Source organism: Haemorhous mexicanus, chromosome Z (genome assembly GCF_027477595.1).
Source record: "Haemorhous mexicanus isolate bHaeMex1 chromosome Z, bHaeMex1.pri, whole genome shotgun sequence".
Classification (NCBI taxonomy): Eukaryota; Metazoa; Chordata; class Aves; order Passeriformes; family Fringillidae; genus Haemorhous; species Haemorhous mexicanus.
Genome location: NC_082381.1, coordinates 5,707,692 through 5,734,234, shown reverse-complemented (window position 1 = coordinate 5,734,234; position 26,543 = coordinate 5,707,692). Strand labels below are relative to the sequence as shown.

The following is a 26,543-nucleotide window of genomic DNA, read 5'->3' as shown; positions in this document are numbered from 1 at the left end:
AGATATATCACACTGACTATGTTTATATGCACTGCCTGGAATCAGATGTTTTCCTTTGAAGAATCATACAAGGGCACAGGTAGAGAGGATTGTGCACAAGCTGTTGGTTTTTAGGCAGAAGAGCTCCAAAGCACCACCCAGAGCTGTTATAAAGTTAGAGCAGCACCACAGTGGTGAAACTCCTTATTTGATGAGCACTGGAAACAAAGAGATACCACTACTCCTAGGCTCCATCTCCCATGAACCAGGGTAAATTATGCCAGTGGGGTTAGGGTAAGAAATAACATTTCTGTAACAACAACTATTGAGCAGGAGAGTGAAGATGGAAAGTAATGAAGTGAAAAGGATGTCATAAAAAAAAAAAAAAACAAAAACAAAAAACACCACCAACCAAAAAAAAAAAACCAAACCAAACAAACCAAAAAAAAAAAAAACAAACACCCCCCCCCCCAACCATAAAAAAACCCCAGAAGCAGAAACAACACTGAGAAAAATTTCAGTCCCACCATTAAATGGTAGCTGGGGTACAGGTTTCCTTCTTTCACAAGTGATAGTGATTCTTTTAATATTTTGGTACAGTAGACTTCTTTGATAAATCCAGAGTGGGGGTTTAGCACTATGGAAAAAGAAGACATACTATGGAGGTAAAAAAAGGCATTAAAATCAGTATTTATACACAAAAATTCCACAGGACAATACAAATGTTGTGACCATAACATCAGAAACCACTGCTTTGTCTTGTAACACTGAAAGTACAAAACATAAAATATTTACAAAACATATATATATATATAAAACCAAAACTGAACATACTCCTGGCCTGATCCACATTCCAATTACATCATCTTGCCTCAGTTTCAACTGCACGTTCATTTCACCTCAAGCAGGCCCAACATTTCTTCTCAGGAGGATGTTCTTTAGAAACACAACACATTTTATACCCCAAGATTGCTTCCATTCCCAGTGAGCCTCCCTTGGTCTGCATGGAAATTCCTCTGCATCCAAGACAGTGACTCGTAAAGTGGAGATGACAGGCAGTCCTTCTGGTGCAGGGCAGAAATTCGTGGCATCCCAGGTTTCCAGACAGACTTCTCCCTTCCCTGCTCCACTCAGTGCATCTGAGTTACACAGCCAGACCCGTCTCCTTGGCACACACACAGAAGCATGATTTCCACCTCCAGCAATTAATGCTTAATGAAAAAACAGTAGCCACAACAGCTCCATACCACGACTCGAAACCATCTGTTCCTGCCTTGTTAGTCTGTGCTTTCCAGAGTGACCAATCCACTCCGCACCAACAGCGTGGAATGCATCTGTTAAGGAAATATTTTACTGCACAGGCTCTGGGTGGGTTTCTGGTGTGGGGGGGAAAGAGGCAAAGGAAGCCAAAATAAACACTGGCTTGATTATTTTAAGGCACATCTCTTGCTCGGGCACATGTATTTAAGTCTCATCCAAGACACAGGAAGGTGGAGTTACACTGGAGAATGTCTTTGGCTTGTCTTGGGAAGGCTGATAAGAATAATTTGAATGCTTGAGTTTAGCTGCTTTTTAACGACCCCACTCATGCCCCCTAACCTTCACTTTCCCTAATATGGTGTTGAGCTCCTGCATGCAAGGAGCAGCAGGCAAAGGAGGGATTTGTTGACAATACATTCGTTAAAAAAAAAAAAAAAAAAAAATGGCACCAGCGCCGTTGTGCGTCAATACTCATCCAAATGTGCCCATTTGATATTTTACTGACAGAACTGAAAATATGTTTGAATTTCAAACTTGTCGAGATGGCTGGGATGCAGGGATTATTTTCCCCTGAGGGCAGATAAACAAGACTGATGGACTAAACTCCAAATCGCCTAATGATCAAAATGCAAGGTAAGCTGTCATGGAGAGGGCTCTTCTCATCCTTGCTGACAGCATGAATTCTGCTGAATTATTTCTAGTCTTCCTGATTAATGGGCCTGGTGACTAATTAGTTTGTGAGCCTAGCTCATAAATGGCACTTTGATAGCTGCCACTTTGAGGGAAAGACCTCAGCTGATGTCAGCTGGAGATGTGCTCTCCAAAAAACCTGTCCCTGGATGATCCCACAGCTGAGACTGGGTGCACAGGTGTAGTTTGGCCCCAATGGTGGAGCCACAGCCCTGGCTGGGACCCCAGGTCCACTCTACCCCTCAGTACTTTGGTGAACACCTCATTGAAAGGAGAATAATTTTATTAGTCCATCCCATTACTCCCAGCTGCTGCTTTTCCTCCTTGTCCAGAAGAGCTAGAATCAGTTTACTCCGCCATCACATCAGGAGAACAATGTCTCACACAACTTTCTAGGTCCCACTTTTCCCTACATATGCTCCCATCTGTGGAATGTTGGTGTCAGGGCCCCACACCTATGGAAGATGACACACAGGCTTTGGATTTACAGCTCTTCTGAGATACCAGGAGTGTGCTGGCATGGATTTCATTTGCTGGGAAGGGTTTCAGTCCCAAGATGTATCAATGCACTCAACACTGGAAAGAATTTGCTCTACTACAACTGGGAAAATTGTTCTGTCTGGATTGTTTGGCCTGATGAAGGAGGAGAGAGAATATAAATGACTATACTCACTTTCTGAGCTCCTCCTCCACTCCAAGACCACTAGGAGCACTTGCTCAGTGTCCACAGCCCAATTCCTTTTGAGTTGTGGCTCAGTTTGTGCACAGGTAAGAATTCCCTAGGGAGAAATTCTACACACACCAAAAGAACTTGTTCACCCCAAACAAAATGTGGGTGTGACTTGGGGACAGTGTCAGGAGTGACATGCAGGCTCATCTTCAGCACCATCACCTTGAGATCTCAGGTGTCTTTCCACACAGATGTATTTCCTCACAGCATTTTTTTCTTAAAATATGTCCCTGGAGGTGACACCCTGTGGAGTCACACATGGGCAGAACAGAGGGAAGACAGCTGAATAATTCCATGCCATTATTTATTTTCCCCTGATTAACACTAATTATGCTGAAATTAGTTAGGACAAAATGGAAAGTCCAAGCCTTGTGCATTTTCTCACCCCTGTGGTCCACGACCCCACATCCTTAATCCTGCTATAACTGAGTCCCATATTTGAAGAGGTGCAAAACACCACCCTCTTTGATTATTCAGTCACAGACTTCCCAGGTGTCTCTCCCTCAGTTATATAGAAGAACAGATGGAAATCTGGTAGAGATTTTCATGCCATGATGCTCCTTCTCCTCATAAGGACCCATCTGCTGGGAGCCATTGACTTGGCAGCTCCTGTGAAAAGATGGACACACACAGTGAGGGTGGAATCTGTCCTGATCCTTCATTCAGCAGCAACACAGTTATCTGCAGAGGTCTGAACCTCTGATTCCAGCCCTGCTCTCCAACGGACAGGTACAGAAAATCCTGCACCTGCCATGCAGTTTGTTGCCTCTTCCTCTTCAGATCAAATGGCAAAATCACAGGACACAAAGATGATCACTCAGCGCATGACTGGCAAAATCCCACCCCCAAAAACAGCCTCTATGACTGCAATCTTCTCCTCAGCTGGAGGAATTAAAAACTATGCTCAAACACTCAGTCCAGGATGCCCTAGAGCTCAAAACCCAACACCGCAGCAACCCTGTCAGGAGTTTCTCGTGCTGGCTTTTGTCCTGCGGTGGCTCGGTGCAACTGAGGAGCTGTGTCAGGTCTTGGTACCAAATTTCCTGCAAGGTAACTTCCTCTTTGTGATCTGTGAGTCCTCCTGGCACACAAAGACTGTGGAAAGAAATCATTCTGAAGGGAGAGACAATCCGCTCCAGGTAGAGCCCTGACATCTCCAGGAAAGGGCAGTCTTTGCCAAAACAGCAGAGTCCATCTATTAGCTAGCCAACAGCACATCTGCACTTACAAGCAATGCAAAAACTCACACCAAAGGTGCTTTCCAGCACTCAAGCCTGGATAGATAATTCTGCAAGAGGAGTTTTGGTGTGAGAAACTCTCCTCCAGCTCGAAGAAGTAGAGACTGTTAGAGCCATGTATTATTCAGCTCCATTCTGTTCTGATGACTTGTTCAGCTCAGCGGCTGTATTGCAAAAGGTAAACAGGTTTCTACCCATAATCTTGTTGTCTCTGAGCAGCAATCCATCTGTCTCTCATTTATAGTATCGTCTAGTGGTGTGTCTTCTTACCCAGGTAACACTCCCTTCAGATGCTATTTTAATACTGCTGAAGACAGACGAAACCCCAGATTTGCCTAAGCAAATTTAAAAGAGCTATTTAAAGATAAAGATGCCGCAAAGCTCAAGCTAATACAGTGAAGATTTCTCAGGAGGGTTCCTAAACGGAGAAATTACTGAGAAAGAAAATAATTCACCAGAAAGCTCTGCAAAATAAAATGAATTACAGCAGCTTCTAGTTAGGACAGTATCGTAAGGGATATATGCATATAGAGAAATCTTGGCATTGTAAATTTCATTCCTAAGAGGCTTCCGTCTACTAGTGAAAGATAAAGTTTGACTCTAGTCTTTGATAAAAATATCTAATGCTCAATTTAGAAACTTCTCAGGAGCCTGAAACATGTGCTGCTTTTCAGCACGCCCAGGACAGAAAGGTCCATAGCTCATGAGACAAAGATGCTGGTAAACAGGGCAATAAAAGCTAGGTTACACGTTTTGGGAATCTATGCACCATGGGCTGGTTTTGCACTGCTGTAAACTGTGTTATGAAAATGGAGGTTATTTTCACTCTAAATAGATAATTATCCATGTCATTCAGATAGAGTCCCTTGCACAAAGAAATGGCTATTGTTGAGATGAACCAGTTTTTCAAGTCTGACAAACAGATCAGCTCCTGAGGGTATATGTATTGTCTTGTTAACTAACCCCTTGACAAAGAGGACCTACAGTTACAAAAACATGCTGTTCCCACTGGCCATTTTGGATTAAAAGTGAAAAGGCAGAAGCAAAACCTGACTTCAGAAACACTGGGAGACTCCAGACTCTGGAGAAGCAGGTATGTGAAAGGATATTAAGGAAGTGGAAAGATCCTGGGCTGAATAAATAGGTCTGATCAAAGCCCAAATAACACTCAAGAGCAATGCCAGAAGTGAAGCAAGGTTAAGCATATGCAGATGTTTCACTGTTCAGTCTCAATCTGTACATGACCTCTTGGACTATCTGACTCAGACAGTAAGTGTGTCTAAAAGGCTTTGGGATGCCTACTTGTTACAAGCCTGAAATAGTAAACAGTAAATCAAAACCTCATGCAAAGGCAGGGCCCTGGGAGAGAACAGGCTTAAGTGGTGTGGGTGCTTCCAGATATCAGCCCTGGTCCAAAGGCAGCTGTAACTGAGCAAGGAGGTGATTGATTGCCTGTATGAAGAAAGGAGAAGGAAAAAGATAGTGTCTACAAGCTAGTGAAAGTGAGCAAAATTCCAGAAAGCAGTGCCCCAAGCCAGCTGCATCAAAAGGCAGTGGGACCACTTCGCAACAAGAGGTGGCTCCAAAAGGGCCAGCAGCTGAGGCACCACAGCCTGGCACGAATGGGACACCCTGTCCTCAGCAACCCAGCACTCCCAGCACAGCATCTCCCAAGCAGCAGAGCCACAGCAGCCAGGGAAGCCCCCCACAAAGAACCAGCATTCCCACTCTCCCTGTTTTCAGCACTATGACTTCCCTCAGAGCTGAGCCCAGGGCTCAGGCAGGTCGCTGAACACGACGAGTACTAACCCCATTATTTAATGTTCTTCTGGAAGATATCAAACTGATGAGGGAACTACAAAATTCTCACCAAAAACTGAGTAATGCAAACCTCTCTCGTGCTTCTTCACCCTGTCCTTCATCTGTCAAATGGAAGTCCTTAGATGCAGAGGATATCAAATGGTCTCCATCTGTACAGCACCTTGCACAGCAGAGTTAAATTTCAGTCACAGCCTCTGGCCATTCAAGTAAGGTAAGTATTTCATGTCAAGTGACAAATACATGAAATATCAATTACTATTTCCACAGAAATCTCATGGGGGCAGGTGGGAATACTTCAAAAGGACCATGTGCATTCAGTTCTTCATGTTAATATCTCATTTACTGCAAACTTTCTTCACTTTAAAAATGTCAAAACGAATTAAAAAAACCCCAAGCATTTAGATGGGTCTTGTTACAGGGGACAGCTTGTAAGATAATACACCAATACAGAAACTGACCAAGACAATAAAAAAGGCAATCTGAACTCATGTCAAACTTCAACTGTCACAAAATCACTCAATTTTTAGAAGATGGGTACCCATCATTCCTTCAAAATATAAGTCCCTTCAAAAGACCTTGAGTATCTTTTGACTAAGATCCCCTGATATCTGGAGTCTCACCTGAAAGTATTTTAGACCTCTCATTTTTAGGTCTCCTAGTGCACCAGCATTAAGAAGACCTGAAGCATACTGCTATTAATATCAAAACTCAGGATTATTTTTGCTTATAGAAAACTATTTTTGGAAAGCTTCATGCAACAGTCAGGACAGATCATTACTTGTAAGCATTTACCCGCAGTTTGTTCTAAGTACACACCAAGGACAGACAGCTCTCAATATTTACCAACCAAAGAATTGTCTTACCATCAAAAGTGGCAGAAACGTGCAAGAAAGTGCAGCTGAGGACACAATCTTTGATGAAACAGGGGTTGAGAAACATGGAGAGGTACATTTTATCTTTTAGGAAAAATTAGGAGGGTAGAATTGATGCACTGTAGAAATGCTTGTGTAAGGAGCAGATGAGAATCCCCCAAGAGGGAATTCCACCATTGGGCATCATTACAGGAAGGTAATTTTCCAAAAGCTTCACTCTCCATCAGACATTTCTTAATCAAATCCAAGCCTACACTCATGGGGCAGGACTGCCTGACCAATCTGATGAAAGAATGCAAACTAAATAACAGTACAACATTCAAGAGGCTGTAAGAGTGAGGCTTGAGTTTTTCTAGAGTTCAGAAATATGAGAACTAGGGGGAAAAAAAAAGAGAATTCTTTCTTTGAACTGTCTTAATCCAAAACACATTGGTGTTCTGTGAAGGCTTCACAAAAAGAAACTGATGCAGCTTAAGTCAAGCCAAATGCAGCAAGAGAAGTCACTGAGATGGATGTCAAGGTCTACCCATCAAAAAGGAAACCTTAGTCTCCAGCACTGCCCATCTAACACTTCTCATCAGGAGAAAAAAAAATTATTCTGTGGGTTTTTTTTCATCTTAGAGAGAATTATTATTCCAAATTGCAATGATAAAAAACCTTGCTGTCATTTCATGTAGTAAGAAGCAGGCTTGTACAATTCAGCCGTGATCAGATCCTCTTCCAAGTGCCTATTGGAGAAAAAAAAAAATGCACAGAAGATTGCTGTACACACAGAAAGACAAGAGAGAAAGTAAAACAATCATGCATGTGTACAAAATTCAGCACATATAATTTATATATAAACAATATTTATGTATCTAGGAGTTACTAAGCATCATTGCTTAAAGAAAATGTTTAAAGTATCTAAATGCAAATAGTCTAAACTGCAGAAAGACAAGGTTTTCCTCACATCTAATTCTTAAATAAAGCATTTTAAAACTACTTTGAGGGAAAATTTCTTCTCTCACCAAGGCTGTGTATTAAATTCCTCACCAGCAAAGGAATTTTTATGGAAGGCTAATGCTTCCTGTAACATTTATCCTCCATAGTGTGGCTTCTCAAATAATTTCTGGGCTTTTTCTCCTGCGCTGTTATAAATCTTTTTCTTCATGGTCACACCTTTACAAAACCCATGTCTTCTGCTGACACAAAGGCAGCAGTTACTCCTCACTCCCACCACACAAACCTCAAATTAAAACAGCACTGGGAGTGGGCACAAAATCCAGAAAGCAAAGAGACATGGAGCTGAGAGTGCCTCATCCAGTGCCACACAAACTGACACCACTCCCCACGGTTCCAGTTAAACCCAAAACAGCTGCCTTGCAGCCTGGGAGCCACTTCCTTCTCACATTCCACAAAACAGGTATTTGCTCACCTGCAGGGTGAGAGGGGAGACTGGCAAAAATAAAATACTGGGGGCTGGGACTCTCCAGCCACAGCAGAACCCTCCAGTGCAGAGTCACCAGGCACAGACCTGGGGAAAGGTGATGTCTCTGAGTTCCCAGCCAGAAAACAGGCATGAATGGCATCACAACATCAACTGCAGTAATTGGGGATTTGGCTGTTGTGCAAAATGAGTGCAGCTGGCATGCTGAGGTGTCAGACAGGGCTGTAGCAGAGCAGCAACCAAGAGCAGAGTGTAAAACACTCAGCAAGAAACTCACGTGCAGCTTCACCTCGTGCTCTCTCTGGCCGCTCTTTGGAGCTGGGTAGAATTTTTTAAGCCATTTTAGCAGACAGAACCAGCAACACTGGCCAGGCCTGTGACATCTGACAGAACCTCACCAGTCCAAGAAGACACAGCTACCCCAGTGCCTGCCTCAGCCAGCACCACAGAGCAGCCCTGTGGGACAGCACACCTGCAGCGGGAAGTGGCGCAGGAACCAGGCCACAGAGGCATTTCTTTTGTCATCTGAATGTTTTTAGAGGGTGGGGGAGGAAAGCACAATAGCAGTCAAGCAGAGAGAGCCATTTGTGTTTAAAAGCTGACCTTGCTTTCCTCCCCCCCATTTTTCTCACACATTCAGCTCTAGCACCAGCAGAGTGACCTTTTTAGTGTCCCCTCCTCCATTAGGTCATCTTTGTGTACATCCTAGTGCCAGTTCCATTAACTAGAGGCTTCACATCTTGGACATCCTCCCTTCCTGGAGCCAGGTAATGGATTTCCAAGTCTAAACACACTGTGCCATCACCATGGAAGGTTTCCAGAGGCAAGACAAGGGGCACGCTGTGGTAAAGGGGCTACACACAAGACAGAGTAGCAACAGGATCTATCACTCACCAAGAATTCCACAGAACACTAAAACTACAAGTTTGAATTTAAGGGTGCTGTGCCTCAAACACACTGGTCTAAACACTAGCACAAGCACATTTTTTAAAAATATGGTTCGGACAAAATATTTGTGCAAAATATACAACACCCTGGAGAAAAGGGCCAACAGGGACCCCAAGCAGCTGGGAGAGGATCAGCAGGGGCACTGAGGAAGGTTCAGCAGGTCCCCCTTGGGCCACTGAGCCTGGTGAGAGAGGTACCAACAAACTCACAGGGACATGGGGATGCCACTAAGACAGTGGGCCTGGAGCAGCAATTCTCCAGTGACCACAAAGGAAGTCACTGAGCAGATTTTGGGGGTCAGTTGCTCACTTCTGCAGGCAGTGCTTATTTTTGAAGCTGTTTATTTCTTGGTTTTGAAAGAGATTTGATATAAAAATCATCTTCTCTGCTTCTATCTCAGATACCTGTGCCATTCTCTTCCCACACAGAGTTGTCCTAGAGCTTGAATTGAGGGGAGGAGGATAGGCTGAAGAAATGGGGAGAGCACAGAAAGGTAAGTGACTGTCCTGTGGGTGTGACTGACTACCAAGGTACATATATGGGATATTCTGGGCTCTCATTTGTAGCTAGAATGTTCATGTACAGCACACATAGATACCTTTATCCTTTCAGCAGCACAAGCAAAAGAAAACACAAGTGATTTTTGACACAAGGTCCAATATCAGAGCAGTGTCTCAGATCATCAGGGAAAAAGTTATAATTTCTGTTCCACAATAATTTCAAAATTATTTCCAATTAATGTCCATTAGCAGTAAAGACAAATATAAAACAAAAAAGCAAACTCAACAAAACCCAAATCGTTCCTCCGTTACACTCATGCTGCGCTGCAGAAGTCTTGATTCAGAGCAGAATTAGCCCCTCTCTGTCTAATAGCTGTTGTGAAAGTGGAATCATTGCACCCTACATGGAATTGGAATTGATGACAAACCTCGTATTGCTTATTTTTCCTGCTGTAGGAGATTTCTGAACAGCCTCACTACAGTGCAGGTTAGAAGGCAAGTCACTGGGCCAATGGCCAAGAAAGGAAATATTGCTTCTCAACAGGTTACATTCCTAAAATTCACCAATTTCAAGCAGTTTCCCCCTCGTATTTTAAAAAATTGGGCTTCTGCTCCAAGGAACTGAAGAACAGGACAAAGTGTCTTCTCTATCAGTCTGTAAAAATCACCACCGACAGAAGATTTTTCACATTTTGTTTAACCCTGAGCTTCTTTTAAATCAAGAAGTCATTCTGGGAAGATCCTGGTTATGACCCAGTTTCTACAAAAACAGTCCAGCAGCCTGATCTAGGTTGAATGCCAAGGGGGCCATTGTTTTAAGAGTGAAATGACACAGAGCCAGCCGTGACTCATGTCACGCACGGCACCACAGAAGCTGCACAAACAAGTTAACAGCGAGGCAAACAGGTGGTGGGTAAGAGGTGCTGTGATCTGCCTCCTTCAGCAGCACCAAAGACCTGCAGGTACAGAAGGAGGGGCCACCTACCAGGGTTGCTACAAAGTCGGCTTTACTGCTGCTGCCTTTATGACAACAATATAAAGTAACTCCCACAACACAGTGAAGATAAGCTCTTTAAAGAAAATATAAAAGCATTAGCTTGGCAATTCATCCGAACCTCATCATGCATCGTAGACATTTTTGAAGTTTAACAAAGAAAAGCACATCATTAAAGAATACTGCTCTATCACCATTCTTATGCAAATCCTTTCAGATAGTTGGGTGGAAAATTCCATCTAACACACAGTGAGAAATAAATGTTGCAGGGTGGAAATTTCAGCTATACCGAGTGCATCTATCACTTGTATAATCCAAACTACTGTATGTGCCCTGACTACAGAATTAGTATTGATCCATTCACCATGTAAACATCAAGTACTTTCTATTATTACTTGAAATAGCATGCTATCACAATTTCTATTTCCTCCCTCTATCTTAAATAGAAGTATTGCACATTAGCTCTTCCCTTCATGTACTTTTTTGCGCAGCTATCTAACTACAGTGTTCAAGGCTGTGCTGGGTTTCCTGCAGACATCTGCAGTATTACCATCAAAGTACTTTATTTTCAAGTCATCTCTGATGGAAGGCAATACAACTCTCATTTACACTGAAACCTGTTACTGTGGCTTCTCTTGGTAAAGCACAGAGAGCCCTTTGTTTTAAGATCTCTGTTGTGACTACCATTGTGAAAGACAACATGACAACATCAAGCAGCTTCTCCAAATGTTGCTCACACACCTCTCAGAAGTATCACAAAGATAGGAGTGGACGGCAAGAATCTGAACAGCTATGTTCGTCTGAGCACATACAAGTGGAGGAGGAAAAAAAATCATGATTTCCATCTCATTTGTCTCAACAAAAATAAGCTGCTGTGGCTTAAACGCGACTTTGGGAAGTGCTGGGAGATGCTTAGAAGCATAATGTGTTTCACCTGTTAGAACCTTACTTTTTCTCTGAGCACTGTGAAAAATGTAAAATAGAAAATACAAGGGCTTTTCTCCAGGAAAGCTCTCAAATTTTAGACTGAGAGCTGGTCCTGAGACTTGGGCAAGACACCCCAGATCTCCAGTGCTGAAGTGCCAAAGCTCTGACTCAGAGCAGCACTGACTCAGTGTGAGAGGGGCAGGGAGGGAGGGACAGCAGCTACCCCTTGAGACTTACAAAAGCAGCCCCCAGGGAGTGAAGGCAATGAGGGTGGGGCAGTTTGTGCACCAAGGGCTAGAGGTGAGCTCAGCTGGTGGTCACCCAGTTAGGAAAGGAGCCCAGCTGTGGTATCCACTGGGTGGAGAGCCCTCTGCCTCCACCAGAAAGGATGTGGTGACCCAGAGGGAACTGCCATGAAAACGTGCAGCCAGCCCCCCAGGCCTGGGCTGCAGGGAGTGCCAGAGCCTGGCATGAGTGGCAAGGCTGTAGGGACAACAGCAGGGCAAGGTGTGGCCAGGGAGATGATCTGCTCTCCTGCTGGAAGAGCTTCAGGGGGAGGTTGGAAGGGGAAGAAGTATCAGGGACTCCAAGGAGGAGACTGACATGGTGGAACCACTCTCTACCATCCCTGAGGCAAAGGCACCACAAGAGGGGCATCCCTGAGCTGGCTGCACCACAAGAAGCAGAGGATCCCCTATTCTCTCACCAGCAGGCAGCAGGAGGATGATGCCTTGTGAAGGCTGGCCTAGAACAGAGTTAAAGAATACAGCAGGGATTTATTAAAAGGATCTCCTCAATGGATACACCTTGGGCAGCACAAGAGGCCAGCCAGGGCTGCACCCAAGATGAACCAAAATGGTCACAAAACTGATGACTAGTCACAGGGTCTCTCACTTTTATAAGTTCTGGTCCATTAGCCAGTATATTTTACATTTACCCAAATAACCACTGGAGTTAATTGACCAACTACAGCTTTAGGTTAAGAAGTCCCATTCTTCTGGCTTTTCTCTCTTGAGCCCATGTTGTTTGCGCTCTTGGGCCTGAGATTTGGATCATTTGTCCTTGGTCTCCAGCTAGACAAGGAATTGTTTTGTCTCCCTACTCTGTGAAGAGAGCTCATCGACTCCTCATGTGAAGCCCAGACCCACACACTAAAGCAGCACAGAATCTGAAAAATATAAAAGCTAAAACGTGAGGGATCAAGGCAACTGAAACAATGTGGGGGTATGGAAACAGGTATATCCTCTCAAGTCAGCAAGTGAATCCCCTCCCAACCTCCCTCACCTTCCCAGCTGCACTCATATATCAGGAACAAGGCCCTGGAATGTGAGGCTCAGACAAACAACAGCCAGGATCTCCATTCAGGTTGGAGGAATCATCAAAGGTGAGCCAGCCTCATCATCCCACCCCTGTACCACCACCCCAGACAAGAAAAAAAGAAGGGCAGGTGTGTCAGTGCCTCTCTTCTGAGGGGAACACAAGGCCCAAAATGCTGGCCAGGCCCATATTAACACACTGGGAACTCTGCTGCCTTCCTGGGTAAAGCAAGTCACTAGAAAACTCTCTAGTCTGGTGTGGTCCCCTGGCTATTATCCACTTCTGGTTCTCCAGGTGGGCAGAGATTAATTCCTAGCAAGAAGCCTGAGGGCAGTGGAGAGGGACCAAAGAGCCTGGGAGTACAAGTGGTTGTTCTCTAACCTGCCAGGTGTAGGGAAGCATGGGGAAAGCAGGAAAATCCTACAGGTGAATACCTGTCTCTGAGCCTGGTTTCACTGCCAAGATTTTGGTGGTTTTTGAGCACAGTTCTGTTTACTTGACACTCACTGCTGACAGAGTACACCTGCTCAAAGGGTGTTGAGTCCCCCACCCTCGTTCTCATGGGGAATCTGCTTCTCTGCTCTCTGCCTGCCACTTGTGGTGACAGCACAACCCCACAAAGCATCCACAGGAGGTGAGCTTCTCACCTACCACATAGCCATACTGTGGGCCACCAAAATATGCTCACCCTTTTGTCTCCATAAGTGCAAAATGTAATAATCTAATGAAGCATACAATCTATAAAGCCCAGAGAAGGCATTGGAAGGACCCTTTATTTCCAGGATAACAGTGCATCCCGCAGCTCTTCCCCTCACAAGGCAGTAAAGCCTCCAGCCTCAGAGGTCAGGACAGTGCCTCTTCACTGCATTCAGTGCAGGTCACCTCATACCACAGCACACCAGAATGTCAGCTGCAATGAAAATTCCAGGAGCTCTGAGCCCAGAAAACATCTGGCCAGTCTCAAACTACATCAGCAAAGGGTAGACAGGCCCAAGAAGGAGGAAGAGGAGGAGAAGGAGAGGGGTGCTCCTGCACCTCCCATTACAGGCTCATTTTCCTCAGCAGACCTGAAGCCCCTCCCTCAGAGACCCATGTGGAAAACAAAGGAGACTGATGGTAAATGAGAGTGGAGGAGCTGTAATGATTTACACCTGCAGACAAACTGACCACTGGGTGTTGAAGTGCTGGAGGGCAATTTTTCCACCCCCACCACCCTCCTACCAAAAAAAAAAAAAGAAGGCAATAAGAAAGCTCTGTTTCTGAGAAAATTATGTCAGCTTTGGTGCTGGGTGCATTTCTTATTGTTCATAAAACATCATGCAGGTCTGTGGTCCCAAGCAACTGCTGACAGACATCTGCTGAGTGGGATCCTTTGGATATTACTCAAGGAAGAGAGAAGTTTCTCTCCTCAGAAAATCAAATAAACCAGGTGCCTGAATGCACCAGGGATTATCTGACAAAAACCTAAACAGGAAGACAGAAGACTGCCTCCAGGTTCTGTCACACAGAGAAGTGTTCAGGACTCAACAGAAGCATTCTTCTTCAGCTCCCACCTTCTCAAACCGTATCTCAAACCCAACACAAACAAGAGGTCCTCCAGGAGTTTTTCCAGGCCCTGTCCGAGCTCTGCTCCTCTCGGGAGTTTCAGATGTAAGCACAAATGCCAGTACTGTGTGCCTTGTCATCCAGACTTAGCTGTGGTGCTGCTACAGCAAGCAGTGACCAAAGTCACCAGAAAGGAGCTGCTGACAGACCCTGAAAACAAAACTGACAGCCCAGCAGTAGCACTCAGGGAGAGGGGTAGCTCCACTGCTCTAAAAAAAGAGGTTGGGTTTGTCATGTGCTTTGAAATTCACTGGTAAGTGGGCAAATAACTCCCCTAGAGCTGCCTGAAAATCTTTGGGAAGGTGATCAGAGATGACTGTGTCATGAATACATCATGTAAGGAGCTGGAAATGAAGGGAGGAGAAACAGAAGTGTAAGGGAGATGCAGGAGGTAAATAAATGCATCATTAACTCAGGAGATCGGAATGGAGCTGCTTTTCACTGTCACTGGCACCAAAGATATACTGTAGCAAGTCAGCATACCATTACCAATGGTCACTCATTTATCTCTCTCTCACATCTTCCATCTGTAATTATCACCCCAAGGTGTTCTTGAGTATCACCTCTGTGTCCTTCACCCAATCTGCTCTTTGCCAGACCATCAGCATTCCTCAGTTCCTCAAGTCACACATTTCAGTCACCATGAACCTAAGTAGCAGAGACCTCTGGAACATCCCTTGAAATTAGGTTTGTCTGTTTGCTTATTTAAAGCAGTGTTATAAAACATGCTGAAGTGTTCTGAATGTTTTTTTTTTTTTTTAATTAAGCAATGCAAAAAAAAAGGAGAAACTGCGCTATCAGAATGACTCAATAAGCCTTGCTGTTATTCTCACACAACTGCTAATTATAAGGTCATAAACCAATTTTCCTCCTACTTAGCCTAAAATAGTCAAGTCTTACACATAACCAGGTACATAAGAAGCAAGTAATGCTTTATCACTTTATTGGCAGCCCATCACCATCAGTATCTGTGGCATGAACCCAGAATACTCCTGAAAAGGTTAGGAGAAGAGAAGCACTTGCTAATATGCCAACACCGTTTCCTAACGTTATGGCTACAAACTTTAACAAGTGAAAGGCAAAGCTTCTCTCCAGAACACTTAGGAATGTGGTCTGTTGCACTAAATGTAACTTTGGGGGAAAGAAAAAAAAAAAAAAAAAAAAAAAAAAAAAAAAAAAAAAAAAAGCCCAGCAGCCAACTTGCCACCATTACCAGATGACCAGAGCCAGAACCTCCAGCCATCAGTGCAGCCTGCTCACTTTGCCCCTCAGAAGTGGTGGAGAAATTCACTCATGCATCAGATGAGCCATTGTGGCAGACCAACCCCTAGGAAACCTGGAGCCTGGGCTGTCCCACTGTGTCTCCTTTATCTTCCATGCTACAGTGCAACCAGAACATCCAAGTCATCCTAGACAGTGACCTTCACCAGCACAACCAACCACATGCAAGGCTGGCCCACACCTGCTTCTCAAAGTACACCTACTTCTGTCAGAACACCTACTTCTCAAAGCCAAAGCACCTTTTGCATTCCCTGCATGGGTCTCCCAGACGAGTGCACTGGCCACTACCCTGCTGACTAAAAGGATCTGAACTGCAGCAGAACAACATCCCTCTCCAGCTACTGTGCTGACTTCAAAAGGGTGCTTTCTTGTTTGCTCACTTCAAAGCAACCACAAGCATTTCTTCTTGGGTAGAGGGTTTTCAAAGTACTTGAGTCCATCACCAGCACTCCAGAGAGTAGGAGAGATTGCAACAACCTCCTGCATTTGCAAGCTTCCAGACGGGTGCCTTTAGGGTGCTCCTCCTTCAGCATCCAACTTCCTTAGGGTGCCCATTCCTTGGTACATGCTGGAACCAAGAGGTCTGGCTGCAGGCCCTGAATTAGAGCAGTCAGACACACAGAAGTTCATTACTTTTGCCTCCAAATTTAAAGCAGCCCTTGCGTTCTCTGTTGGTTTCCACCCTGGTGCAAATCCCTGCTCAGATCCTGCTTCATCTGGTGCTCAGGTGCAGAGTGCAGGGTGCTGACAGGAAGCAGTCACTTCTCTCTTTGGCTTTAATTGTGTTGGCACCCTCAGCTGTGCTCACCCCTCCCTTCTTCTGCCAGCTCCATGCACAGATCTCTGCATCTGAGCTCCACAGATGTGAACTCCAGATGCACAGCCATCCCACTGGCAAAATGCAGTTCAGCCCCACCAATCACCCCACCCTTCTTGATCACTACTGCAGTGTCAATTAGAGGGAATTTTCTGTAGGGGTAGTTTCTGTCATGCAGGCGTTTTGTGCATGTGTATCTACACAAAGGCTTCCCTCAGGGAAACCTCCATGAGATTTGTCAGGATGTGGAGCCTGTATCTGCTCTAAAAACCAGGAGGAAGTGTAGAGGCAATGAGGCTGGGAGCTCCTTCCCCTTCACCAGGACTGGGGCATGTACACAGGTCAGTTTATCTGCAAAACTTTAATAGCCCAAGCTCTGTAACCTGAATAACAGACCTCCATTAGGAACTGGAGTCCAAACCCTCAAAGGAATCCAGGTCCCTGAGGTCCTTTGTTTTCAGCACTGATGGTTATCTGGGCCTGACCTACAAAACTTCAACTTCCAAAGCAAAGCCACGCTCCTGACTGTTTTCTCCATGGAATTCATGAAGTGTCCAGAGCCAGCTTCCATAGAAGCATGGCAGTAGATGGTCTTTAAGAATCCTACAAGAAACTAAAAGGGGGGGAGCACTTGAGAAACATCTTTTTTTTTTTTTTTTTGTGTAGCAGAAACACGAGGGTTTTTTTTCATTGCTGCCTATGCTGCTGTCTAAATGAATCCAACGTAGACAGTTAGTTGGATCCTATGAAACAAGAAGGCTACACTTGGCACCTGCTGTGTTACAGATTGTGCCTGTGAAATTGAATTTACAAGGACAAGACCAGAGAGAATGGCAAAAAACAAGGAGCTGTTGAGAATGATGTATTTGCCTGAACTATATTAATAGTTTGTCATTAAGGATAAGTAAGAGTGCCATGCACTTAGCAGTGAAGATCTCCTTCCAAAAGTCTTCAGTGTGGGACCTTAGCTATTTACAAAATCAGCTTTTTGGGGGAATGACTGTATTCTACATTGCCAATGCACGAGAAACGAAACCCAGCTGACTTGCAAGTCCTACTGTTGTATATGTTTTTATTAGATAATGCCACTGAAAAGGTTGCACTGTGGGTGACAGGTGGCATTACCCATGTAACTTCCCTCTGCAGAACTGAAACCCAGCCACATTGCTCATTCATAGATTTAAAAACACCACATCCCTAAACAAAGGAAGTATGGAGACTGCCAGACAGCTGCCCAATGTTTGAGAGAGAGCAGAGGAGATATCTCAGAATGCCAAAGCCGTTCACTTGGTTATCTGTTAGCAGGGGAAGAACTCTGGTGCAACCCAGCAAGGACATCCCTCCAGGATACAGACACTGTGTGTGTGCATGTGTGTAACATACAGGGAAAAAAATAACAGTGTTTGTGCAAGAAACTTCTTCCCAGCTTGCCCATGCAAATCAGCCAAAGGTCTCTGACACAGTCAAAAAGATTTCAAAAACTGCAGAACTAAAATATAGGATCATAGAATCATAAAATATCCTAAGCTTGAAGGGACCCACAAGGACCAGCAAGTCCAATTCCTGGCCCTGCACAGGACAGCCCCAGAGTCACACCATGTTCCTGAGAGCGGTGTCCAAATGCTTTTTGAACTCTGCCAGGCTTGGTGCCATGCCCATTTCCTGGGGAGCCTGTTCCGGAGCCCAAACACCCTCTGAGGGAAGAACCTTCTCCTAATATCCAATCTAAACCTTTCCTGACACGACTTCAGGCCATTCCCCGGTCACCACAGAGCACAGATCAGTGCCTGCCCCTCCTCTCCCCCTCATGAGGAAGCTGCAGAGCTGCAGTGAGGCCTCCCCTCACTCTCCTCCATCTCAACAGGCCCAGTGCCCTCGGCTGCTCCTCATGGATCTTCCCCTCAAGGCCCTGCACCATCCCCATGGCTCCTCTGCACGCTCTCTGGCAGTTTAATGCCTTTTTAAACCTGTGATGACAGACCTGCACCCAATATTCCAGGTGAGGCTGTCCCGGCCCAGAGCAGAGCGGGACAATCCCTCCCTGGCCCGGCCGGCCATGCTGGGCCTGGTGTCCCCAGGGCAGGGATGTCCCTGCTGGCTCCAGGGCACTGCTGGCTCGTGTCCAGCTGGCCACTGACGAGGAGCCCCAGGTCCCTTCCCATGGCACCATCTCCAACACCTCATTCCTTAGCCTGTCCCTGCATCCAGGGTTGCCCCATCCCAGGGGCAGACTCCAGCACTTTCTCTTGTTAAACTTCCCATGGCTGGTGATTGTCCAACCCCCTCATTTGTCAAGGTCTCTCTGCAGTCCCTCAGCTCCTTCCAACTTAATATCATTGGCAACCTTGCCCAGTATTCCTTCTAATCCAGGTAATTTTTGAGGATGTTGAGGAGCACAGGGCCAGGAACGGAGCCCTGAGGAGCCCCACCAGCGATTGGTCCCCAGTCTGATGTCACCCCAGTCACCACAACCCTTGGTGCCTGATCTTTGAGCCATTAATCACCCATCACATGATGTGGGATGAATATTTTGTCCAGAAGGATCCTGGGAAAGACAGTATGGAAAGCTTTGCTGAAGTCCAAAAAGATTATATCAACTGTCTTCCCTTGAGCAACCAGGTGGGTTACGTTGCTGTGAAAGGAAATCAGGTTTGGCAAGCAGGACTTTCTCCTCATAAACCTGAGCTGGCTGTGACCAGAGTGTCATTCAGGTGGTTTTCAATACCTCCCAGAATAGTCTTCTCCATAATTTTACTAGCCACTGTCATGAGACTGATAGGCCTGTTGTTTGCAGGGTCATCCTTCTTGCCTTTCCTGAAAACTGGGACATTCACCAGCTTCCAGTCAACTGGGACTTTTGCAGATTCTCAGGAACACTCAAAAATCATCAAGAGAGGTTTTGCCATGATATCAGCAGCTCAATTACTATTTTTTAAATAATTCCATCAGGCTCCATAGACCCATAGGGGTGCAGCTTGAGAAGCACATCCTATGCAAGCTCAGGAAGAGCTGGGAGTTGATCATTCTCATATCCATGGTGCTCCAGCTCAGGGTCCTGGGACCCCTTAACCTCTCATCTGCATTGAAGATGGAAGAGAAGAAAACACTGAACACCTCTCCTTTGTCCATGTCCCTCTTTCTGAGGTGACTGTCCTCATCAATGGATTCATGTTATTTCTGGACCACCTTTTGCTATTAACGTACTTAATAAACCTTTTTTTTGTCCTCCACAGTTCTGGCCAACTCCAATTAGGCTTTGGCTGAACAAATTTTCTCCCTACAGTGGCAAACAGCATCTCTGTATTCCTCCAGTGTCATCCAAGCTTGCTCCCACTGGGAAAATACCTTCTTTTTTGGTTGAAGCTTCCAAAGAAGATCCTTGCTTAGTCAAGCTGACCTTCTGACTCATCTGCTTGACCTATGGCATTCTGGAACTGTCTGCTTCTGTGCTCCTGGGAGGTGGTGCATGAAAAATGGCCAGCACTGATGGACCCCAGCACCTTCAAAAGTGTTTTCCCGGGGGACCTTACTCAGTAGTTCCCTGATCAGCCTGATGTCTGCTCTTCTCATGTCCAGGGCTGAAGTTTTGCTGGCACTTTTCCTCCCCTCAACAAAGATTTTTAATATGTATTTGACACATAGCATCTTGCAATGCTGCATGGAGCACCAACCAGCTTGATGGAGAAGCACCACTGCTTGGAGACATGAGGTAACACTGGAAGCAGCTTACTGGAAGGAAATCAAATCTAAGCTTAGAGGAAAAGAAAACAAGATATAATCATCAGAATGCAAAGAACAAGGGGGCAATCAAAATTCAGATTTCACTATGTCAGCCTCAAACAACCCAGGAAGCCACAGGACTGTTGCAGGTGGGTTTTTCCACCCCTGAAGTGCTACAGGCTGGGGGGAAAGTGGCTGGAAAGTGCCTCAGCAGAAAATAACCTGGAAGTGCTGGTCAATAGTGGCTGAACATGAGCCCAGGTGGCCAAGAGGCCAATGGCCCCTGGGCTGTCCCAGCTGTGGGGTGGCAGCAGGAGCAGGGCAGTGACTGTCCCTTTGCTGGCACTGCTGAGGCCCCACCTTGAGTCCAATATCCAGCTCTGGGCTAATCACTTCAGGAAAGATGATGAGGTGCTGGAGGAAGGCCACAGAAAGGGAATGGAGCTGGGGAAGGGTGGAAGTCTGATAAGGAGCAGCTGAGGGAGCTCGAGAGACTCAGATACCTCTCACTCTCCACAATTCCCTGAGAGGAGGGGACACCCAGGTGGGGGTCCGGCTCTGCTCCGAGGGAACAAGGGTCGGGATGAGAGGACAAAGCCTCAGGTTGCACCAGGGGAGGTTTAGGTTGGACATCAGGAAGAATTCGTCCCAGAACGGGTGACTGGACATTGGACTGGGCTGCCCAGGTGGAGTCACTGTCCCTGGCGGTGTTTAAGGAGAGACTGGAATGCACTCGGCGCTGTGGTCTGGGTGACAAGGCGGGGATCAGTCACGGGTCGCACTTGATGACCTCAGAGCTGTTTTCCAGCCTGGCTGACCCTGTGATTCCGTGATGAACCCGCGGTTCCCCGCTCCCGCAGCCCCTGCTCGGAGCAGGACGGTGCCGGGTGGGAGCGGCGGGGGCAGCGGGACGGGGGAGGAGTGGTACCGGGTCCCGCTGGGCTTCGGGGACCGGTGCCGTGCTCGGGGGGGCCGGGGGCGGGAGATGGCGCGGGAGCGGAGCCGGGAGCGGGATCAGGGGCGGGAGTGGGAGCGGAGCCGAGAGTGGGGTCAGGAGCGGGAACGGGAGAGGGATTCTGAGCGGGAGACGGAGCGGAGGCGGGAGTGGGATCAGGAGCGGGGCCGGGAGCGGTATCAGGATAGGGAGCGGATCCGGGAGGGGGAGAGGGATCAGGAGCGGGATCGGGTCCGGCAGCGGGAGCGCGCCGCGCCCCGGCAGCGGCGGGCGCGCGCCACCTGCCGGCGGGAGCGCGGAGGCTGCGCGGCCACGTGGCGCCGCCGGGGCCCGCCCCCGCGCCCGCCCCCGCGCCCGCCCCTGCGCGCCCCCGCGGTGCCACAGGATCAATGGTGTTCGAAAAGGGCTCTGAGTACGCCGAGTGCAGCCGGTGACCGGACACCGCCGGCACCGAATGCCACATCCAGCTGCTCCTTGAGCACTTCCAGGTGACTCCGCCACCTCCCTGGCAGCCCATTCCAATGTCCAGCAACATTTTCTGTGAATAAATTCTTCCTAATTCCCTGGCGCAGCTTGAAGTTTTGTCATCTCATCCTGTCCCCTGGGAGCAGAGCCCGACCCCCCTGGTTGTCCCCTCCTGTCAGGAGTTGTGCAGAGCCACAAAGTTCCCCCTGAGCCTCCTTTGCTCCAGGCTGAGGCCACCCTACTCCCTCAGCCACTTCTCATCAGATTTGTGCTCCAGATCCTTCCCCAGCTCCGTTCCCTTCTCTGGAGTCACTCCAGCCCCTCTGTGTCCATTTGAATTGAGGGGCCCAGACCTGGGCACAGCACTTGAGGTGTGGCCTCAGCAGCCCTGAGTACAGGGGAAGAATTACTTCCCTGGTCCTGCTGGCCACACTATTTCTGACACAGAACACTGAAAATACTCTTCAGATATTCTCAGCCCCCTTCTCTTGTAGCCCTCAGGCATCATCGCTATCCCTTCACAGAAGCATCCTGGCCCCAGAAACAGCCAGGACACATTCCCACCTCGCCAGCTGCCACCCCTGGGGTCTCCCCTTTGTTCCCATCCCTAAACTTCAAACCCAAGCTGCGTTCTCCATCTCTGTGGCAGCACAGCCAGCATGAGCTTTCACATGTGCTGGGCTTTCCCTTTTTCAAAACTGCCTCTTCTCACTTCAAAAATCACAGAATTACAGAAATACAAGTGTTGGAAGGGACCTCTGAAGATCATCCAGTCCAACCCCCTTTGCCAAGGCAGGGTCACCTGGAGCAGGTGACAAAGGAACTTGTCCAGGTGGGGCTGGAATCTATCCAGAGAGAAAGACTCCATGATCGCCTTGGGCCCCCTCTTCCAGTGCTCTGCCACCCTCAGTGGAAAGTTCTTCCTCATCTGAAGTTGGTTTAATTTATGGCCATTGCTCCTTGTCCTGTTGCTGGAAACCACCAAAAGCAGTCTGGGACCATCCGCTTGGAGATATTTATCTGCACTAATGACACCCCCTCTCAGTCTTCTTCAGACTAAAGAGGCCCAGCTCCCTCAGACCCTGAGCCATCTTTGTGGGCCTCCACTGGACCTTCTCCAGTAGCTCATTATCCTTGTCCTGAGGAGCCCAGAACTGGACACAGCACTCTGGGCGCATGGTCCCTTTGCACTGTCAGCCCAGTTTAGCCCAGTTTTTAAAATAATGCGTGCGGTGCCATACAGGGTGATCAAAATGTCTGCAGCTTTTCTGCTCTGCCCAGGATAGCTTCACACATGGAGTCCTTTATTCCAGCCCCCAAAATCAAGCCAGCGTGGGTCCAGAGGCCAAGGTGGCACCAGCTGAGCGCCAAACACTTTGGTTTGATTTGGTTTGGTTCTATTTTTTGTATTTGTTTGTCTTCCAGAAGCAACTGCTCTGAGCTTCAGAATAATTATAAGCCCTGAAGCCATCTATGGGCACAAGAAGATTTTGTGGCAGATCATTTTGCCATCCACAAAAGAGGTTTTTTGGGGGAGGAGAATGTGTTTTGTTCAACAAAACAAATTATGTAAATTGAAGCCACAGTAGACAGCATGGGAGACTTAGCCAAGTAGGTTATTTCCCACTAGCTCTATTGCCAGTTGTTAGAGGGACTTAAACAAAGCCAGTTTTTTTAGATTTAATCCAGAACCATCGAAGAAATAGAGAATTGACAAAGAAGCATCAGTGCTCCAGAGTCTCACTTAAATCAGGACAACGTTTGCATCCATCAACAATCAGCCTTGTTAGAGGATATCAAGAGGTAAGGGGGAAGTAATCTCTGATAGCAACCATCTTTTTGAGATGTTTCTTCATTTATTCCTTTGTTTCTTCTCGCAGTTCTGTACCCTGCCATGAAGCACCTCGGTGCAGATTTACAAAGATTTATGTCAACAGCTCTGTCAGTCACCACTTGCACTGAGGAGCTGATAAACCACCTGTACCTGCTCCCCCTCTGGGCACGGCAGAACAGATGGGTCCCTTTGATGTTCAGTTCCAGGTGATCACCTAAGGACAGCAGCACCACAGGCGAGACATTCCAGTACTGTCCTCCATCTTCCACATCCTGAAAGATTTCTGGTGGAGGTAGAGCCAGCAGCCACTATAAATAACAAGAATTTGTCAAGAGTCTAGTTGCTACTCTAGAATAAAATTTTTAATGCATGAAAGTACTGCACCAGGTACATGCAGATTTGTATCTTTTGAACTTCTGCAGCATGTGTTCTGGAAAAACAGGACTGAAAAGGGCCCCCTCAGTTGTCACACAGAGTCCATATTAAGGTAGATAACTGTGTTTTATGGGTCCATTCATAAACATTTCAAGCTCCACCTTAAACTGAGTTAATTTTCTCAGACTTATCATTTACATGGGTGAAGAGTGACCAAGGTACAAAAATGTGAATGTTTATTTTTTATTATAGGGAAAGCATAGAGAGAAAAGTAAATTAAAATGAATACTAAAAAAACCCATACAACCTAACTAAAGTAAATCTGGCAGTATCTTTTTAACCTTCTTTTGAACAATAACCCAGTTGTTAGCAGACCCCACAAGATCATGTTAGTAACCTACTGCAGGATTGATCTGGACATCAGGTTGCCTGTAAACTCTTCTTGGCTTCACCACTGATTAGGGCACATGCTGCTAGATGGAGTCCTTCCACTAATTCCAGTAAATTTGACATCCATGCAGTTCTGAGAAACGCTGAAAAACAACAGAGTACATGTGTGGACTGCAGCAATCACCGGGGCACCAGGGGTTCATTAAGCTTGATGCTTAAAAGGCCACTAGTAAGAAGCACTGTGCATGCAGCCCATCTGCAGTTCCAGTGCACTGTAATTCCTAAAAATCAAATGTCATATCCGTGGGTATATTGAACCACTTGTCAGCCAGTTAGCAGGAGTTTCAAAAGCAACTTGGAGGCAGCTGGAAAAAGAGCTTTAGCGTGCACAAGTCCCCTTGACTTCTGCTCTGGTAACTGAAGGACACATGTCAGAGCCATCAGCAGCAGAGCAAATACTGATGGAGAAGCCAAAGTCTCAGATTTCCCAGGGAGACCTTCCAAGAGGAGCTCATTACTCACGGCAGTGGATGGTATTTTAAGCTGATTGAAGCCACCAGTGGGGCAGGGGACACAGTGGGAGAGGAAGGTGTCAGAGATGTGCTACAAAGGGTGGCGAGATGGTAGGCAAAGGCAGGGTGGGAAAAGAACACATGAATACAACAGTGGGTGTAAATGCTCTTAAAAAGTCCTAACAAGGGCATATTTCAAACATCTCAGTTTCACATTTTTACAAGTCTTGGTTAGGCAAAAAAGTCTAAGCCTGTACCACACCACTACTACTCACCACATCAAGTACACACTTCTGTGTACAAAGGAAAAAAGATATCTGATTCCTATTGCCTGGGAAAAACTGTCAGCCTCATGCACAGTTCAGCCAAGTTTGTGGCAGACCTTGCAGCCCAGCAGAATGCCAAAATATATGACCTAATGGGCTTTGCACTGCAGATGATCTCACCCTTTATTTGGTGATGAATACTTGCCATAAAGTATTTGCTGAGACAAAGAGAATAAAGCAAGAGTGGTATTCATGCCGTTTGCCAAGGAAAACACCAGGATATTTGTTTATGTAATTTGCCAAAGATACCAGGTATCACAATAAACAGGCATTAGGTCAAATTTGTCAATTACTGACACCACCTACCCAGCTGACTGCAGCTGAAACCATCATTTGGTCCTCTATTTTAAATAATTCAGAGATTACAGAGCTTTGGCTTTTGAATCGAATACTCATTGCATACTTCGCTCTTGCAGCATACAACATGAAAAACCATTTCAAAGAGAGCAGAACCAAAGCCTCCTTTAATTTAAGTTAACGAGAAAGGATCACCACTACCTGAAGTGAGTGTGTTCATGAGCACATGCAATTCAAAGTGATGTAAGAGCAGTAGAAGGTTACTTTCACCCTTCCACCCTTCTCTGTTTTCTTTGGGATCACCCAGACCTGTCAGCTGAATTAGAAGTGAGCCTTGTAACACAGACATATTTCAAGTTTGTTGATTTACCTTTTTGGTTTTTCCCAAAATGAGAAGAAGCATGATTAAAAAAAAAAAAAAAAAAAAAAAAAAACCCACAGCAAAACAAAACCAAAAAAAAACCCCATCTAACTTGAAAAACAATAGTTCAAGAAAATTTGTACCACAAAACGCAAGGTAAAATATTTTTCTCCTTTTTACCTTTTTTATTTTAAAAAGTCTAAAAGGAATCAAGATCAAGACAATTTCTGAGTAACCTTGTACCTAGACTGAGATTTTGTGGCTGGACATTGCCTCCAAAGAGCTTCAAGATGAAGTGCTACCCTACTTTTAGGAAAGATGTTTTAACATCCAGCCCAGGCTGTGGAATTGAAAATTGCAAGGAGCAGGAGGAATGGGTAGTGTTAGAAATCATAAGACCAATGCATTTCAAATTAAGTCTGATAAAATATGAAACAGTGAAGGTGAAATACCATTTGAGATAGAAAAGCAGAAGGAAATGAGAGAAAACCTGAATAAGCAATGAAATAATCACATCTGACACACAGCTGTATGCTGTTGAGGGTGAAATGGTTCAAAGGATCATATTTGGGCAGTAATGATCTAAGGTTCACTTCTGCTAAAGTCAGTGAAGACATTGCTGCTGACTTTACCAAGATAAGGATTATACAGCTCACAGTTTGAAGGCCAAGTGCCAGACATCTTTAAACTGATAACCTCAGAAAAAGATCCCTTGTCCATTTAAATCATCTTGAATTCAAGGACTTTGGATTAATTTTGCCAGCCTGCTCCAGCTGGGATGCAGTCATCAGTGGATAAAATGACCATGGGAAAGTGTGTTGTAGGGAAAGAAATTCATGATGGAACACAGGTTTATTTGTACTTAGTTAATATTTCTTACTGGTGCTGAGTATTATTTTCTCA

At 46.0% G+C, this 26,543-nt stretch overlaps 1 protein-coding gene across 3 annotated transcripts in view; it reads right to left on the bottom strand.

Moving 5' to 3' along the window:
• Positions 1–653: 653 nt before the first annotated feature.
• TMEM38B (transmembrane protein 38B) overlaps positions 654–26,543 on the bottom strand; it is a 53,631-nt gene continuing 27,741 nt past the window's right edge. The window contains exons 6-7 of one of the 3 annotated variants that reach the window (XR_009490281.1): positions 24,156–24,287; positions 23,225–23,687 (exon numbers count right to left, since the gene is read on the bottom strand). Coding sequence is in view for 2 of the 3 variants with exons in the window: in XM_059873478.1 (XP_059729461.1) it covers positions 3,227–3,268 (42 nt within the window). In the remaining variant the exon portion in view is untranslated. Of the gene's footprint in view, positions 3,269–23,224; positions 23,688–23,983; positions 24,288–26,543 lie in introns of those variants that run through there. The other 2 variants (XM_059873478.1, XM_059873477.1) reach the window with 2 other exon arrangements.